The sequence below is a fragment of the Penaeus chinensis genome, chromosome 5, assembly GCF_019202785.1.
Source record: "Penaeus chinensis breed Huanghai No. 1 chromosome 5, ASM1920278v2, whole genome shotgun sequence".
Lineage (NCBI taxonomy): Eukaryota > Metazoa > Arthropoda > Malacostraca > Decapoda > Penaeidae > Penaeus > Penaeus chinensis.
In genome coordinates this window covers 12,643,478-12,656,375 of record NC_061823.1, presented here as the reverse complement: position 1 = coordinate 12,656,375, position 12,898 = coordinate 12,643,478, and the positions used below count along the sequence as shown (strand labels likewise).

The window sequence follows — 12,898 nt, the reverse complement described above, 5'->3', positions numbered from 1 at the left end:
CCGAAGTCCATGTCAAGTTCGTGGCCAATGAGAATGGCTTCCAGCCCCAGTCCGACATCCTGCCCGTGGCTCCCGAGTTCCCCCACCCGATCCCTCAATTCGTCCTCGACCAGATCGCCTTCGCCGCCGAGGAGGACGCCGCCCGCGCCCGTGCTGGTTATAATTCCGACGAAGTTGCCGCCCCATCCACTCTCTACGGCCGCCCCAACTAAATTCACACCTGAACGATGTATTTATTCTATTTATAATTAAAATAGAATTTTCACAATGATTTCACATGTCACTGACCTTCCTCTATACCGTAAATGCATAATCAATGGTACACCTGTCGCATCAGTGTTCACTGATGACCATATAATTCAAACAAAAATATTTTGCGATGAAGTAACTTTTTTACGACATCCATATGCGTGTGTTTCTAGTTATAACTATCTCTCCTCACACGAAGAATTTTCAAAAAGGGAATGTTTCACTGATCATCACTTCCCCTGTCGGTGTTGCTAAATGTTGCCATCAAAATTTAAGTGTTTATGCATATATATATATATATATATATATATATATACATATATATACATTTGTATATAGATATTTACTGATTTATATTTGTATATGTATGTGTGTGTGTAGAGATATGTAATTATATACACACATACATATATATATACATATATGTTTATAAATACACATATATTTATATGTATACACACTCACATATACCTGTATATATCGACCGATAAGTGTTTATAGATAGATAAAAAAAAAAAAAGTTAATAAATATGTTTTTGTACCATTCAATAATCTATAAAACGGAAAACCGATTACGAAACAAATGAACGAAAAACCGTAAAGGATACTAACGAAGCGAGGAATCCAAGCCGGGGAAGAATTAGTGAAGGTGGAAGCTACACGTTTTCCTATTGCCAGGGTAATGGCTTCGTGAGTAGGGAAGGTCAGTCCAATAACTATACTTTCTAGGGAGTAAAGGTACTTCCCTCTTAAGATTAATGAACCCTTTATTTACTTAAATTGTGACTTGTAAATTGTTTACTTGATGTTGAGTAGTTCATTAAAAACATATAGGCTGCTTATAACACTTGTGAACATTATGTTTTTTCACTTTTTCGTCACAATTGCCCCTTACCGAGTCCTGCCATATAAGACCGCGTCTTTGTCGTGCCAGATCTTGAACCTAGCTTGGGTTTGGCTTGATCTTTCTGTTTGTGATGCGCCAACTCGTGTGCCTAGGCTGGATCACGTAATAAGTGCGTTTGGCTTTAATCAAGTCTCCTGCGATGCTGTTCTCAGATATCGGCGGGCTTAAAGCGTGATGTATTTAAATATGTACAGTAGTTTCCTCAGTATATCGTTATCATAGTAAATTATTTTAATAGATCTGAATAAGAAATGGTAACAGCGAGATATCAGTAGAACGTATTTTACAACTACTATTTCGACTAGAAGGTTGCAGAATAAAGATGCAGTCAGTGTGTGAATATGACGTTGGTTGTGAAGAAGTGGTGGAAATATATAGTATATTAGCTACATTGTTTTCAAAATTACTATCCTAATGTTTACACTGATAAACTAAGGTCATCGTGCCTATTAAGCTTTTATTACATAAGACGTGTTGTTGTTGTTTCGCGAGCCTAGAAATGCTAAATTCTAAAAACGGCAGCAGTCATTTCTATGTTAAAATACGAGACATTTCAACTATCAGCAGAGACGAGCTTGTAAAGAACATGAGTCAGCACAAAAACTAAACAACAGTCTATTTAATACATGTAACAATATGTAAAGGTAGTTCAATATGTTGAAATGGATAAATACTCTAGATAAATAACGAGTGTTTTCATTACGTAACGGTCTTTAATCATATACAAATAGATTGATAGATGTTATCCGGCTGATCGAAATGGTCATGTGATGTATTTTAAGAAAGGTAACTGGTGGATAAATGTTAAAGGGGAACTTTATTTTTGTATCATTATTATGTACTCCACACAGCAATAACAATCGCGTTCCGTTCAGTTGATTTGTGTGTAAATATTAAACAACTAATGATAAAAAAGAAACATAAGTAGATTACAGATGTTACAGATTAGGAGGAAATGTAATTCGAAAGTCATCTCATATTGCAAAGGAATATGGCCAACCTCTAATGTTAAATGATGTGCTATATTTAGGTTGCATGATCATTGTAATAAAACAAGATATCAGTTTGTAAACAAGAGTCGTTAGAGTGTAAAGGCGAGGGTCACATATGACAGGTGATGGGAGGGGACTAATCAGAGACAAGGTTACAAAGGACGACGTGTCTAAGCTGGCAGCACTATAAAAGATCGCCTGCTGAGGGACTAAGCACCAGTTAACTCTGAACCATCAACATGAAGTTCGTAAGTAGAGCTGATACATGACAGCTATTTCTAAGGTTCAAAGAACTGGAAAGAAGTATTTGGTATTACCCATTCAAAGTTAAGGATTAGAGATCAAGTAATAATTCAGACTACATGAAATACGTTTTGAAGTATAGCATTTTTGTAATACATTGCAGTTGATTGTTGCCTGTGTTGCCGCCGTGGCCGTCGCCGCTCCCCAGTACAGCTATGGGATTCCTTCTGCCGAGTCTAGCGAGGAAGTCGCTGCTCCCCAGACAAGCTATGGCGCTCCTCGTGCTGCGTCCAGTGAGGAGGTCGAGTTCGTGCCAATCCTCAAGGACGACCGCGTCCAGGAGGAAGACGGCACTTACAACTTCGACTTCGAAACTGCCAACGGCATCCGTTTCTCCCAGGCTGGATCTCCCGACGGTGATGAGGACGCCGTGATCAAGGCTGGAGAATACTCGTAAGTCATATTTCTGTTTTGTTTTTCATTCGAATTTATTTGTCCACGGTGTGAAAATATATCAGTTGCATATCATTGCCACCCTCTTTATTGATATCTAATCCCACATTTAAATATGTAACAACAGATACACCGCTCCTGACGGCACCGAAGTCCATGTCAAGTTTGTGGCCAACGAGAACGGCTTCCAGCCCCAGTCCGACATCCTGCCCGTGGCTCCCGAGTTCCCCCACCCGATCCCTCAGTTCGTCCTCGACCAGATCGCCTTCGCCGCCGAGGAGGACGCCGCCCGCGCCCGTGCTGGTGATGATTCCGACGAAGTTGCCGCCCCATCCACTCTCTACGGCCGCCCCAACTAGATTCACACCTGAACGATGTATTTATTCTATTTATGATTAAAATAGAATTTTCATAAAGATTTCTCATGTTACTGACCTTCCTCACACTCTATATACCTAACATTACTTTTAGCAGTAATAATTTTCTACTTCTAAATAGTCAATGCATTATTAATGGTACAGTTATCACATCAGTGATCATTGTGCTGATTACCATTTACTTCAAGCAAAAGATTCTATAGGAAGTAACTTTTGATAGACATCCATATGCGCGTTTATAGTTATAACTATGTTGCCCCACACGAAGAATTTTCAGAAAAGGAATATTTCAGTGGCCATCACCCCCCCCCCCCCCCCCCCTGTCGGTGTTGCCAAATGTTTCATACATTGCCACTAAAATTAAAGTATGTATGTATATATGCCTATATGTATAGATATTTATTGTTTATATTATAAATATGGGTAGAGAGAGATCTAAATTATACACTCTATATACATGCATATATTTGTATACATATATATACATACATATATATGTAAGTTTATAAATAAACATATGTGTGTGTATATAAGTGTGTATGTATATATATATATATATATATATATATATTCGAGTGCACGAATACATACACACTCACAAATACCTATATATGTACCGATAAGTGTTTATAGATAGACAAAGAGGTTAATAAATGATATATTTTTGCACCATTCAAAAATCCATAAATGGAAAACATGGATTACGAAACGAATGAAAAATCGTACGAGATACTAATAAAGCGAGGAATCCAAACCGGTGAAGAATAAGTAAAGGTGGAAGTTGCGTGTTTTCCAGTTGCCAGGGTAACGGCTTCATGAGTAGGGAAGGTCAGTCCAACTAATTATACTTTCTAGGGAGGAAACGTATTGCCTCTTAAGATTTATGATCTCTGTTTACCGTAAATTGTGACTTGTAAATTTACTTGATGTCGAGCAGTTCATAAAAAACAAGAAGGATACTTATAACACAGAAGTAAACGATGAGGGTCATTTGAGGCATAAAAAAGAAAAGGAAGTGCTCGCTCTTAGAAAGCTTAGGAACATTACGTTTTCCATTTTTTCACCACATTGGCCCCTTACCGCTTCCTGGAATATATGACCGTGTGTTTATCGTGCCAGAGCTTGAGCCTGGCTTGGGTTTGGCTTAATCTTTCTGTTTGTGATGCGCCAACTCTTGTACTTAGGCTGGATCACATAATAAGTGCATTTGACTTTAGTCAAGTCGCCTACTATGCTGTCTTAAGATATCGTCGAGCTGAAAGCGTGACGTCGTATTTAAATAGGTACAGTAGTTTCCTCGTTATATCGTTATCATCGTAAATTATTTTAATAGATGTGAATAAGAAAATGCAACAAGTGAGATATCAGATGCAGAATATGCAGTTAGTAAGTGTGACGTTGGTTCTGAAGTGGTGGTTGAAATGTGTTGTATTTAAAACTTTTTAGCTGCATTATTTACAAATGACTATCCTAAAGTTTACACTGATAGATGAAAGTCGCCGTGCTAATCAGGCTTTTGTTTACACATGACAGTTTTTTTGTTTTTTTTTTTTGCGAGACTAAAAAAGCTAAAGTCTAAAAAAGGCAGTAGTAATTTCTATTTATGTTAAAATACGAGACATTTCAACTTTCAGCAGACACGAGCTTGTAATGATGTGAGTCAGTACAAAACAAAGAATCAGTCTATGCAATACATATGACAATACATAAAGTTAGTTAGGTATGTTGAAATGGATAAATACTTCAGGTAAATAGCCAGTGTGTTTATGTCACACTCTTTAATTACAGAAATAAACTGATAGATGTTATCCAGCTGATCGAAATGTCCATGTGATATATATTCAGAAATGTAACTGGTGGATAAATGCTGAACTGTAACTTTGTTAAAAAAAAAAAAAAGGAAAACAAAAGATTCCACACTGCAATAGCAATCGCGATCTGTTCTGTTGTGCGTATGTAAATATTAAATAACTACTAACACAAAAAAAAGACACATAATGGAAGATCATGTTACAGAATAGGAGGGAATGTAACTCGAAAACCATATCGTGTCGTAAAGGAATATGCCCTTCCTCTAATGTTAAATGGTGTACTCTGTTTAGGTTGTATAATGAGAGTAATAAAACAAGATATCATTTTGTAAACAAGAGTCGTTAGCGTGTAAAGGCGAGGGTCACGTATGGCAGGTGATGGGAGGGGACTAATCAGAGACAAGGTTACAAAGGACGACGTGTCTAAGCTGGCAGCACTATAAAAGATCGCCTGCTGAGGGACTAAGCACCAGTTAACTCTGAACCATCAACATGAAGTTTGTAAGTAGAGCTCATACATGGCAGCTATTTCTAAGGTTCAAAGAACTGGAAAGAAGTATTTGGTATTACCCATTCGAAGTCAAGGATTAGAGATCAAGTAATAATTCAAACTACATGAAATACGTTTTGGATTATCACATTTTTGTAATACATTGCAGTTGATTGTTGCCTGTGTTGCCGCCGTGGCCGTCGCCGCTCCCCAGTACAGCTATGGGGTTCCTTCTGCTGAGTCTAGCGAGGAAGTCGCTGCTCCCCAGACCAGCTATGGCGCTCCTCGTGCTGCGTCCAGTGAGGAGGTCGAGTTCGTGCCTATCCTCAGGGACGACCGCGTCCACGAAGAAGACGGCACTTACAACTTCGACTTCGAAACTGCCAACGGCATCCGTTTCTCCCAGGCTGGATCTCCCGACGGTGATGAGGACGCCGTGATCAAGGCTGGAGAATACTCGTAAGTCATATTTCTGTTTTGTTTTTCATTCGAATTTATTTGTCCACGGTGTGAAAGTATATCAGTTGCATATCATTGCCACCCTCTTTATTGATATCTAATCCAACATTTGAATATGTAACAACAGATACACCGCTCCTGACGGCACCGAAGTCCATGTCAAGTACGTGGCCAACGAGAACGGCTTCCAGCCCCAGTCCGACATCCTGCCCGTGGCTCCCGAGTTCCCCCACCCAATCCCTCAGTTCGTCCTCGACCAGATCGCCTTCGCCGCCGAGGAGGACGCCGCCCGCGCCCGCGCTGGTGATGATTCCGACGAAGTTGCCGCCCCATCCACTCTCTACGGCCGCCCCAACTAGATTCACACCTGAACGATGTATTTATTCTATTTATAATTAAAATAGAATTTTCATAATGATTTCTCATGTTACTGACCTTCCTCACACTCTATATACCTAACATCACTTTTAGCAGTAATAATTTTCTACTTCTGAATAGTCAATGCATTATTAATGGTACACTTGTCACACAGTGATCATTGTGCTGATTACCATTTACTTCAAGCAAAAGATTCTATAGGAAGTAACTTTTGATAGACATCCATATGCGCGTTTATAGTTATAAATATGTTGCCACACACGAAGAATTTTCAGAAAAAGAATATTTCAGTAGCCATCACCCCCCCCCCCCCCCTGTCGTTGTTGCCAAATGTTTCCTACATTGCCACTAAAATTAAAGTATGTATGTATATAAGCCTATGTGTATAGATATTTATTGTTTATATTATAAATATGGGTAGAGAGAGATCTAAATTATACACTCTATATACATGCATATATTTGTATACATATATATATACATACAGATATATGTAAGTTTATAAATAAACATATGTGTGTGTATATGAGTATGTGTGTATATATATATATATATATATATATATATATATATATATTCGAGTTCACGAATACATACACACTCAGAAATACCTATATATGTACCGATAAGTGTTTATAGATAGACAAAGAGGTTAATAAATGATATATTTTTGCACCATTCAAAAATCCATAAATGGAAAACATGGATTACGAAACGAATGAAAAATCGTACGAGATACTAATAAAGCGAGGAATCCAAACCGGTGAAGAATAAGTAAAGGTGGAAGTTGCGTGTTTTCCAGTTGCCAGGGTAACGGCTTCATGAGTAGGGAAGGTCAGTCCAACTAATTATACTTTCTAGGGAGGAAAAGTACTTCTCTCTTAAGATTTATGATCTCTGTTTACCGTAAATTGTGACTTGTAAATTTACTTGATGTTGAGCAGTTCATAAAAAAACAAGAAGGATACTTATAACACAGAAGTAAACAATGAGGGTCATTTGAGGCATAAAAAAGAAAAGGAAGTGCTCGCTCTTAGAAAGCTTAGGAACATTACGTTTTCCATTTTTTCACCACATTGGTCCCTTGCCGCTTCCTGGAATATATGACCGTGTGTTTATCGTGCCAGAGCTTGAGCCTGGCTTGGGTTTGGCTTAATCTTTATGTTTGTGATGCGCCAACTCTCGTACTTAGGCTGGATCTCGTAATAAGTGCATTTGACTTTAATTAAGTCGCCTACTATGCTGTCTTGAAATATCGTCGAGCTTAAAGCGTGATGTCGTATTTAAATAGGTACAGTAGTTTCCTCGGTATATCGTTATCATCGTGAATTATTTTAATAGATGTGAATAAGAAAATTCAACAAGTGAGATATTAGTAACACAATTCCCATTTCGAATAGAAATTTGGTAAAGTTGCAGAATATGCAGTCAGTAAATGGGACGTTGGTTGTAAAGTGGTGGTTGAAATGTGTTGTATTTAAAACTTTTTAGCTACATTATTTGGAAATGATTTTCCTAAAGCTTACACTGATAGATTAAAGTCGCCGTGCTTATCAGGCTTTTGTTTACACAAGACAGTGTTTTTTTTTTTTTTTTTTTTTTTTGCGAGACTAGAAAAGCTAAGTCTAAAAACGGCAGTAGTCATTTCTATTTATGTTAAAATACGAGACATTTCAATTTTCAGCAGACACGAGCTTGTAATGAAGATGAGTCATCACAAAACTAAGAATCAGTCTATGCAATACATATGACAATACATAAAGTTAGTTAGGTATGTTGAAATGGATAAATATCCAGAGTGTTTATGTCACACTATTTAGTCACAAAAATAAACTGATAGATGTTATCCAGCTGATCGAAATGCCCATGTGATATATAATCAGAAATGTAACTGGTGGATCAATACTAAACTGTAACTTTGTTAAAAAAAAAAAAAAAAACATTCCACACTGCAATAGCAATCGCGATCTGTTCTGTTGTGCGTGTGCAAATATTAAATAACTAAAGATACATAATGGAATGTAACTCGAAAACCATATCGTGTCGTAAAGGAATATGCCCTTCCTCTAATGTTAAATGGTGTACTCTGTTTAGGTTGTATAGTGAGAGTAATAAAACAAGATATCATTTTGTGACCAAGAGTCGTTAGCGTGTAAAGGCGAGGGTCACGTATGGCAGGTGACGGGAGGGGACTAATCAGAGACAAGGTTACAAAGGACGACGTGTCTAAGCTGGCAGCACTATAAAAGATCGGCTGCTGAGGGACTAAGCACCAGTTAACTCTGAACCATCAACATGAAGTTTGTAAGTAGAGCTCATACATGGCAGCTATTTCTAAGGTTCAAAGAACTGGAAAGAAGTATTTGGTATTACCCATTCGAAGTTAAGGATTAGAGATCAAGTAATAATTCAGACTACATGAAATACGTTTTGGATTATAACATTTTTGTAATACATTGCAGTTGATTGTTGCCTGTGTTGCCGCCGTGGCCGTTGCCGCTCCCCAGTACAGCTATGGGGTTCCTTCTGCTGAGTCTAGCGAGGAAGTCGCTGCTCCCCAGACAAGCTATGGCGCTCCTCGTGCTGCGTCCAGTGAGGAGGTCGAGTTCGTGCCTATCCTCAGGGATGACCGCGTCCACGAGGAAGACGGCACTTACAACTTCGATTTCGAAACTGCCAATGGCATCCGTTTCTCCCAGGCTGGATCTCCCGACGGTGATGAGGACGCCGTGATCAAGGCTGGAGAATACTCGTAAGTCATATTTCTGTTTTGTTTTTCATTCGAATTTATTTGTCCACGGTGTGAAAATATATCAGTTGCATATCATTGCCACCCTCTTTATTGATATCTAATCCAACATTTGAATATGTAACAACAGATACACCGCTCCTGACGGCACCGAAGTCCATGTCAAGTACGTGGCCAACGAGAACGGCTTCCAGCCCCAGTCCGACATCCTGCCCGTGGCTCCCGAGTTCCCCCACCCAATCCCTCAGTTCGTCCTCGACCAGATCGCCTTCGCCGCCGAGGAGGACGCCGCCCGCGCCCGCGCTGGTGATGATTCCGACGAAGTTGCCGCCCCATCCACTCTCTACGGCCGCCCCAACTAGATTCACACCTGAACGATGTATTTATTCTATTTATAATTAAAATAGAATTTTCATAATGATTTCTCATGTTACTGACCTTCCTCACACTCTATATACCTAACATTACTTTTAGCAGTAATAATTTTCTACTTCTAAATAGTCAATGCATTATTAATGGTACACTTGTCACATCAGTGATAATTGCGCTGATTACCATTTACTTCAAGCAAAAGATTCTATAGGAAGTAACTTTTGATAGACATCCATATGCGCGTTTATAGTTATAACTATGTTGCCCCACACGAAGAATTTTCAGAAAAGACATATTTCAGTGGCCATCACCCCCCCCCCCCCCCCTGTCGGTGTTGCCAAATGTTTCATACATTGCCACTAAAATTAAAGTATGTATGTATATATGCCTATGTGTATAGATATTTATTGTTTATATTATAAATATGGGTAGAGAGAGATCTAAATTATACACTCTATATACATGCATATATTTGTATATATATATATACATACATATATATGTAAGTTTATAAATAAACATATGTGTGTGTATATAAGTGTGTGTGTGTATATATATATATATATATATATATATATATATATTCGAGTGCACGAATACATACACACTCACAAATACCTATATATGTACCGATAAGTGTTTATAGATAGACAAAGAGGTTAATAAATGATATATTTTTGCACCATTCAAAAATCCATAAATGGAAAACATGGATTACGAAACGAATGAAAAATCGTACGAGATACTAATAAAGCGAGGAATCCAAACCGGTGAAGAATAAGTAAAGGTGGAAGTTGCGTGTTTTCCAGTTGCCAGGGTAACGGCTTCATGAGTAGGGAAGGTCAGTCCAACTAATTATACTTTCTAGGGAGAAAAAGTACTTCTCTCTTAAGATTTATGATCTCTGTTTACCGTAAATTGTGACTTGTAAATTTACTTGATGTTGAGCAGTTCATAAAAAAACAAGAAGGATACTTATAACACAGAAGTAAACAATGAGGGTCATTTGAGGCATAAAAAAGAAAAGGAAGTGCTCGCTCTTAGAAAGCTTAGGAACATTACGTTTTCCATTTTTTCACCACATTGGCCCCTTACCGCTTCCTGGAATATATGACCGTGTGTTTGTCGTGCCAGATCTTGAGCCTGGCTTGGCTTTGGCTTAATCTTTATGTTTGTGATGCGCCAACTCTCGTACTTAGGCTGGATCTCGTAATAAGTGCATTTGACTTTGATTAAGTCGCCTACTATGCTGTCTTGAAATATCGTCGAGCTTAAAGCGTGATGTCGTATTTAAATAGGTACAGTAGTTTCCTCGGTATATCGTTATCATCGTGAATTATTTTAATAGATGTGAATAAGAAAATTCAACAAGTGAGATATCAGTAACACAATTCCCATTTCGAATAGAAATTTGGTAAAGTTGCAGAATATGCAGTCAGTAAATGTGACGTTGGTTGAAATGTGTTGTATTTAAAACTTTTTAGCTACATTATTTGGAAATGACTATCCTAAAGCTTACACTGATAGATTAAAGTCGCCGTGCTTATCAGGCTTTTGTTTACACAAGACAGTGTTTTTTTTTTTTTTTTTTTTTTTTTGCGAGACTAGAAAAGCTAAGTCTAAAAACGGCAGTAGTCATTTCTATTTATGTTAAAATACGAGACATTTCAATTTTCAGCAGACACGAGCTTGTAATGAAGATGAGTCATCACAAAACTAAGAATCAGTCTATGCAATACATATGACAATACATAAAGTTAGTTAGGTATGTTGAAATGGATAAATATCCAGAGTGTTTATGTCACACTATTTAGTCACAAAAATAAACTGATAGATGTTATCCAGCTGATCGAAATGCCCATGTGATATATAATCAGAAATGTAACTGGTGGATCAATACTAAACTGTAACTTTGTTAAAAAAAAAAAAAAAAAACATTCCACACTGCAATAGCAATCGCGATCTGTTCTGTTGTGCGTGTGCAAATATTAAATAACTAAAGATACATAATGGAATGTAACTCGAAAACCTTATCGTGTCGTAAAGGAATATGCCCTATATCTAATGTTAAATGGTGTACTCTGTTTAGGTTGTATAGTGAGAGTAATAAAACAAGATATCATTTTGTAAACAAGAGTCGTTAGAGCGTAAAGGCGAGGGTCACATATGGCAGGTGATGGGAGGGGACTAATCAGAGACAAGGTTACAAAGGACGACGTGTCTAAACTGGCAGCACTATAAAAGATCGGCTGCTGAGGGACTAAGCACCAGTTAACTCTGAACCATCAACATGAAGTTCGTAAGTAGAGCTGATACATGACAGCTATTACTAAGGTTCAAAGAACTGGAAAAAAGTTTTTGGTATTACCCATTCGAAGTTAAGGATTAGAGATCAAGTAATAATTCAGACTACATGAAATACATTTTGGATTATAACATTTTTGTAATACATTGCAGCTGATCGTTGCCTGTGTTGCCGCCGTGGCCGTCGCCGCTCCCCAGTACAGCTATGGGGTTCCTTCTGCTGAGTCTAGCGAGGAAGTCGCTGCTCCCCAGACAAGCTATGGCGCTCCTCGTGCTGCGTCCAGTGAGGAGGTCGAGTTCGTGCCAATCCAATTACAACTTCGACTTCGAAACTGCCAACGGCATCCGTTTCTCCCAGGCTGGATCTCCCGACGGTGATGACGACGCCGTGATCAAGGCTGGAGAATACTCGTAAGTCCTATTGCTGTTATGCTTTTTCTTCAATTTTATTTGTCCACAGTGTGAAAATATATCAGTTGCATATCATTGCCCCCTTTGTGTTGATATCTAATCCCACATTTAAATATGTAACAACAGATACACTGCTCCTGACGGCACCGAAGTCCATGTCAAGTTCGTGGCCAACGAGAACGGCTTCCAGCCCCAGTCCGACGTCCTGCCCGTGGCCCCCGCTTTCCCCCACCCGATCCCTCAGTTCGTCCTCGACCAGATCGCCTTCGCCGCCGAGGAGGACGCCGCCCGCGCCCGCGCTGGTGATGATTCCGACGAAGTTGCCGCCCCATCCACTCTCTACGGCCGCCCCAACTAGATTCACACCTGAACGATGTATTTATTCTATTTATAATTAAAATAGAATTTTCATAATGATTTTTCATGTTTCTGACCTTCCTCACACTCCGTGTATTTAAATTACTTTTAGCAGTAATAATTTTCTACCTCTACATCGTAAATGCATTATTAATGGTACAGCTGTCACATCAGTGTTCATTTTGCTGATGACAATATAATTCAAACAAAAAATTCTAAAAGAAGTAACGTTTTATAGACATCCATATGCGTGTGTTTCTAGTTATAACTTTCTCGCCTCACACGAAGAATTTTCAAAAAGGGAATGTTTCACTATCACCTCTCATGTCGGTGTTGCTAAATGTTT

At 38.6% G+C, this 12,898-nt stretch overlaps 4 protein-coding genes across 4 annotated transcripts in view; all 4 read left to right on the top strand.

Annotated features, from left to right (window-relative positions):
* Nucleotides 1-271, top strand: part of LOC125025668 (cuticle protein AMP1A-like) — an 891-nt gene extending 620 nt beyond the window's left edge. Inside the window, exon 3 of the mRNA XM_047613786.1 lies at nt 1-271. This exon is cut by the window's left edge and continues 20 nt beyond it. Within this exon, the coding sequence (XP_047469742.1) occupies nt 1-212 (212 nt within the window). The 3' untranslated portion in view covers nt 213-271.
* Nucleotides 272-2,387: 2,116 nt separating this feature from the next.
* Nucleotides 2,388-3,260, top strand: LOC125025470 (cuticle protein AMP1A-like). The gene is made up of 3 exons (XM_047613482.1): nt 2,388-2,396; nt 2,555-2,844; nt 2,972-3,260. The coding sequence occupies exons 1-3, from the start codon at nt 2,388-2,390 to the stop codon at nt 3,201-3,203; spliced, it is 531 nt and encodes a 176-aa protein (XP_047469438.1). The 3' UTR covers nt 3,204-3,260.
* A 2,264-nt stretch (nt 3,261-5,524) lies between these two features.
* Nucleotides 5,525-6,397, top strand: LOC125025469 (cuticle protein AMP1A-like). The gene is made up of 3 exons (XM_047613481.1): nt 5,525-5,533; nt 5,692-5,981; nt 6,109-6,397. The coding sequence occupies exons 1-3, from the start codon at nt 5,525-5,527 to the stop codon at nt 6,338-6,340; spliced, it is 531 nt and encodes a 176-aa protein (XP_047469437.1). The 3' UTR covers nt 6,341-6,397.
* Nucleotides 6,398-8,654: 2,257 nt separating this feature from the next.
* LOC125025468 (cuticle protein AMP1A-like) lies at nt 8,655-9,527 on the top strand. Its single transcript, XM_047613480.1, has 3 exons — nt 8,655-8,663; nt 8,822-9,111; nt 9,239-9,527. Exons 1-3 carry the CDS (start codon nt 8,655-8,657, stop codon nt 9,468-9,470), a joined length of 531 nt encoding a protein of 176 aa, XP_047469436.1. The 3' UTR covers nt 9,471-9,527.
* The last annotated feature ends 3,371 nt before the right edge of the window (nt 9,528-12,898 follow it).